Source organism: Sinocyclocheilus anshuiensis, unplaced genomic scaffold (assembly GCF_001515605.1).
Source record: "Sinocyclocheilus anshuiensis isolate Anshui unplaced genomic scaffold, SAMN03320099.WGS_v1.1 scaffold3086, whole genome shotgun sequence".
NCBI classification, from domain to species: domain Eukaryota; kingdom Metazoa; phylum Chordata; class Actinopteri; order Cypriniformes; family Cyprinidae; genus Sinocyclocheilus; species Sinocyclocheilus anshuiensis.
This window is the reverse complement of record NW_015539962.1, coordinates 115,414-119,640: the sequence shown is the minus strand read 5'-3', so window position 1 is coordinate 119,640 and position 4,227 is coordinate 115,414. Positions and strand designations below refer to the sequence as shown.

The window sequence follows — 4,227 nt, the reverse complement described above, 5'->3', positions numbered from 1 at the left end:
CTGAACCTGGTGAGGTGCTGGATTACTTGGACCAGGCAGATTCATGACTGTCTGAACCGGAAGTGGTTGATTCTGTGGCTCTAGCCCCACGGCTAGAGGAACCGGTCCAGGTCCTGCTGTCTGAGGTATGGCATTTGGAAGGTAGCTCTGGACTGGATAGCCTAGTTTAAGACAAAAATTGAGAGTGAAAGGGAAAACCTCGAATGTTCTAATATTCAAGTTAGTATAGTAACATAACATCTGTCCTTTATGTGCCAGCATTTGTATTGATGAGATATGTATTATATTTGAAAATATTCATTGTCTATTTTGAAAAGCAGAGCCTTTTAGTTACACATTTGAACATCTAAATGTTATGTATCACTCAATTTAAATTTATTGTATGTTTACCTTTATACGGCTGAATCATGTAAGGCACTGCATTAATTGGAACAGACGGATTCATGACGGGCTGAACTGGAGGTGGTTGATTATCTGGCTGAAGCCCAGCAGGTGGAGGAGCTGAATCAGGACCTTAAAGAGAGTGAAAATCTTAAACTTTCTAGCTAGTATAGTATCAAATATTCATCTGTTTAAAACACTATTTGAATTATTTGTGTATGTAATCTGGATTACTAAATAACAGCAAAGTAAATTTAGTACAGCCTAACTATCATGCTGCTAAGTTTAATTTCCTTCCGACTTTAGAAAATTAGAAACACTTAGATATACACAGTGTTGGGGAGTAACTAGTTACATGTAACGGAATTACGTAATTTAATTACAAAATAAAAGTAATTGTAATCAGTTACAGTTACTGAGAAAAAATGTGTAATTAAATTACAGTTACTTATGAAAATGTTAAAGATTACAAAGGGGGTTACATCTGCTTTTTTTCCACACACACTCCCACATAGAGATTTAATTGATTTCTTTCATAAATTGCAGTGACTGCTCTAAAATATGAAACACCAATGTTTTAGGAGTTTAGAACATGCTTTTTTGATAACTCTTTTATTTCCTATATGGGTTTATGTATAGCTATGCTTCATTTTTTAAAGATTAACTGTTTTTTTCCAAAGGCATTGTTAGATTCCAGTGTTTACTGTCATAGTTATGTAAAGATTTGATTTCAAAAACAGTATAATAGCTAATAAAATATTTCTTGTTATGATTTTAAATATGTATTTAACCTCAGAATGATCTCAAAGTAACCTGGGATCACCGCAGAAGCTGTGGCAAGTGAGGTTCTTCTCTCTCTGGGTGAGTCTATGTTAGCTGTCAAGTTGAAGGAGTTGGACCTCCTTATAAGAAAGCAGGAGTGTGAAGGGCGAAAGATCAGGCTTTGTGCTATAGAGGCACAAGCAGATAGGGATATTAAGATGCATCAGTTAGATTTGCGTGCTCAGGAATTAAATCGAAAACCAGTTCCTATGCCTCGCTCTAGACTCTCCTCTGCTTTATCTCCCTTGATTTCACCTGCTGTTGTTGTACCTCAAATTACTGATAATGCAGCTTCTGAGCCGGATTTTGATGTTGGCAAGTATCTTAAACTTGTACCCCCATTTAGAGAAGCAGAAGTGGATTCGTATTCCATTGCCTTTGAACGGGTTGCTATGAAATTACGGTGGCCAAAAGATGTGTGGGCTCTTTTGTTGCAGTGCAGTCTTTCTGGTAAAGCGCAAGAGGTTTGCTCCACCTTACCAATAGATCAGTCCCTTGACTATGATGTAGTAAAATCTGCCATTCTGAGAGGGTTCGAGTTGGTGCCCAAGGCATACCGTCAAAAATTTAGATCACATGTGAAAACGGCCAAACAGGCGTTTGTCGAGTTCGCGAGGAAGAAAACCCTTTTAGAGAGATGGTGTCTCTCCAGCAAGATCACGACTCTTGATCAGCTTCAAGAGCTGTTCTTGCTGGAGGACTTCAAAAGTTGTATTCCGGAAAATGTTGTTGTCCATTTAAATGATCAGAAAGTTGCAACCCTTTCCGATGCCGTGGTTTTGGCCGATGAGTTCGTGTTGATGCATTGGAATGTTCCCCCCAGCACGTCGTGTTAATGTATCCCCTTCCGTTTGCGAAGTATCTGATAGGGAAGCGACATGTGTTTTCTCACGCACTTGCAAAGGTGAGGCCCAGTCGAGTGTGCGCCGTAAAAATGCTTTAAGTGATAAGCGAGCTTGCTTTTATTGTCTTGATCCCAGTCACTTAATTTCTGACTGTAAGGCATGGAAGCAAAAGAATCCCGCTCCCAAATCTAAAAGTGTTGCACTCGTACACCCCGCATTTGAGAAAAGCCACACAACCACTACATCCTATCAGCCTTTCCTCCTGACTGGCTCCGTGTCTCACTCAGTTGATTCTGAGAGTACACCTGTCACCATTTTGAGAGACACTGGGTCAGTTCAGTCATTTATATTAGAGGAGTTATTGCCCCGGTCTACTGAGACTTACTCCGGTACAGACGTGCTTATACGTGGAACTGGAATGGAGTGTATAAACGTTCCTCTTCACAATGTCTACTTGAAATCAGACCTCGTAACAGGTACTGTAAAACTTGGTGTACGTTCACAGCTTCCTGTCGAGGGGGTGGGCGTTATTCTGGGAAATGACCTCGCAGGGGGTGAAGTTTTTCCCCGACCAATTGTGGTCCATAACCCTAGCGTGTGTGAGCAACCTGACCTAGCACGTCAATTTCCTTCAGCTTTCCCTGCATGCGTTGTGACTCGTGCTCAATCATCTAAATTCAGAGACATGGTGGATCTCTCTGAATCATTTTTGGTGTCGCCTGATGAATTTGTGGAAGATAAGATACCAGTAGAGCCAGAAGTTCGCCCTAACAGCGACAGTGCAGTTACATTTCCTTTTAAAGGTTGGTAAGGAGCAATTGGCTGCTGCACAGAGATTAGACCCCTCATTGGTAAAATGCATTGAAGCTGCTGTTCCCCTTAGTCAAGTGTCTAATGCTAAGCTAGCTTATTTCTGGGAAGATACGGTGCTCATGCGCAGGTGGAGGCGCAAGAATTCTTCCAAATTGTATTGCCAGCTGGTTACAGAGAGCAGGTGTTAAAACTGGCTCACAAACTTGTGCTGTCAGGACACTTGGGTGTCAAAAAAACCTTTCACCGAGTTCCACGGTACGTTAATTGGCCCAGATTAAAATCTGATGTATCTAACTTTTGTAGATCGTGTCCTGTATGTCAATTGGCCGGGAAACCCAACAAAAATATACCAGTTGCGCCTCTGCAGCCAATACCGGTTACGAGAGAACCTTTTGAGCAACTCCTTGTTGACTGTGTGGGTCCGGTGCCCAAATCTAAGTCAGGACACTAATATATTCTAACAATCATGTGTACCGCCACACGTTTCCTAGAAGCGATTCCTGTACGCTTGATTAAATGCAAAGTCATCATTAAAGAGTTGGTGAAGTTCTGCCTCACCTTCGGTCTGCCCCGTGTTGTGCAAACTGACCAAGGGTCAAACTTTACATAAAAGGCATTCACACAGACCCTTGCTGAGTTAGGGGTTAAACATCAGCTTTCAAGCGCGTACCACCCTGAGTCACAGGGCGCGCTTGAAAGATTTTATCAAACCCTTAAATCAATGTTGCGCTCCTACTGCATAGCCAATGGGAAGGATTGGGCTGAGGGTCTTCCATACCTTATATTTGCTGCCCGTGAAGCAGAGCAAGAGAGACTTGGGTTTAGTCCGGCTGATCTTGTTTTCGGCCACACTGTGCGTGGTCCTTTGAAGTTGCTAAGTGAGCAATTATTAGCTAAAGACTCTTCGCCTGTGACTGTACTTGACTATGTTAGCACTGTTCGTGAGCAATTGTATAAGGCCTGTGTAGCGTATGGACCAATCAGACTCACCGTTTTTCATTAGATTTAACAAATCAATTATTCATTAGATTAACAAATAGTCACAGACCCCTCACCCAATAAACATACTGGGTGCCAGGATGTCTGCGAACGACACCAGGCCCCTGGTCACCATGGCAAACACGACACCTTTTGCTAGACCAGATACATCACACTTGAGGTTGTTCATTGTTTGCTCATAACCGCAGTCCCTAATCATGCAAATTTTTGCTACATGCTCTGTGTAGTATTGTACAGTAAATTATTTCCCTTAACCAGGAAATTAACGGTGTTAGAATTGACAGACAGTTGACCCTGAGAGGTCAAGTAAATACTTACAGCGGATCTAAATATTTATAATTAATTATAACTAGTTATGATTAATTAT

At 41.6% G+C, this 4,227-nt stretch overlaps 1 protein-coding gene across 1 annotated transcript in view; it reads right to left on the bottom strand.

Annotated features, from left to right (window-relative positions):
* LOC107687058 (vegetative cell wall protein gp1-like) overlaps window positions 1-4,227 on the bottom strand; it is a 12,117-nt gene that overhangs the window by 181 nt on the left and 7,709 nt on the right. Inside the window, exons 3-4 of the mRNA XM_016484202.1 lie at window positions 391-513; window positions 27-161 (exon numbers count right to left, since the gene is read on the bottom strand). Coding sequence (XP_016339688.1) covers window positions 27-161; window positions 391-513 — 258 coding nt within the window. The remainder of the gene's footprint in view (window positions 1-26; window positions 162-390; window positions 514-4,227) is intronic.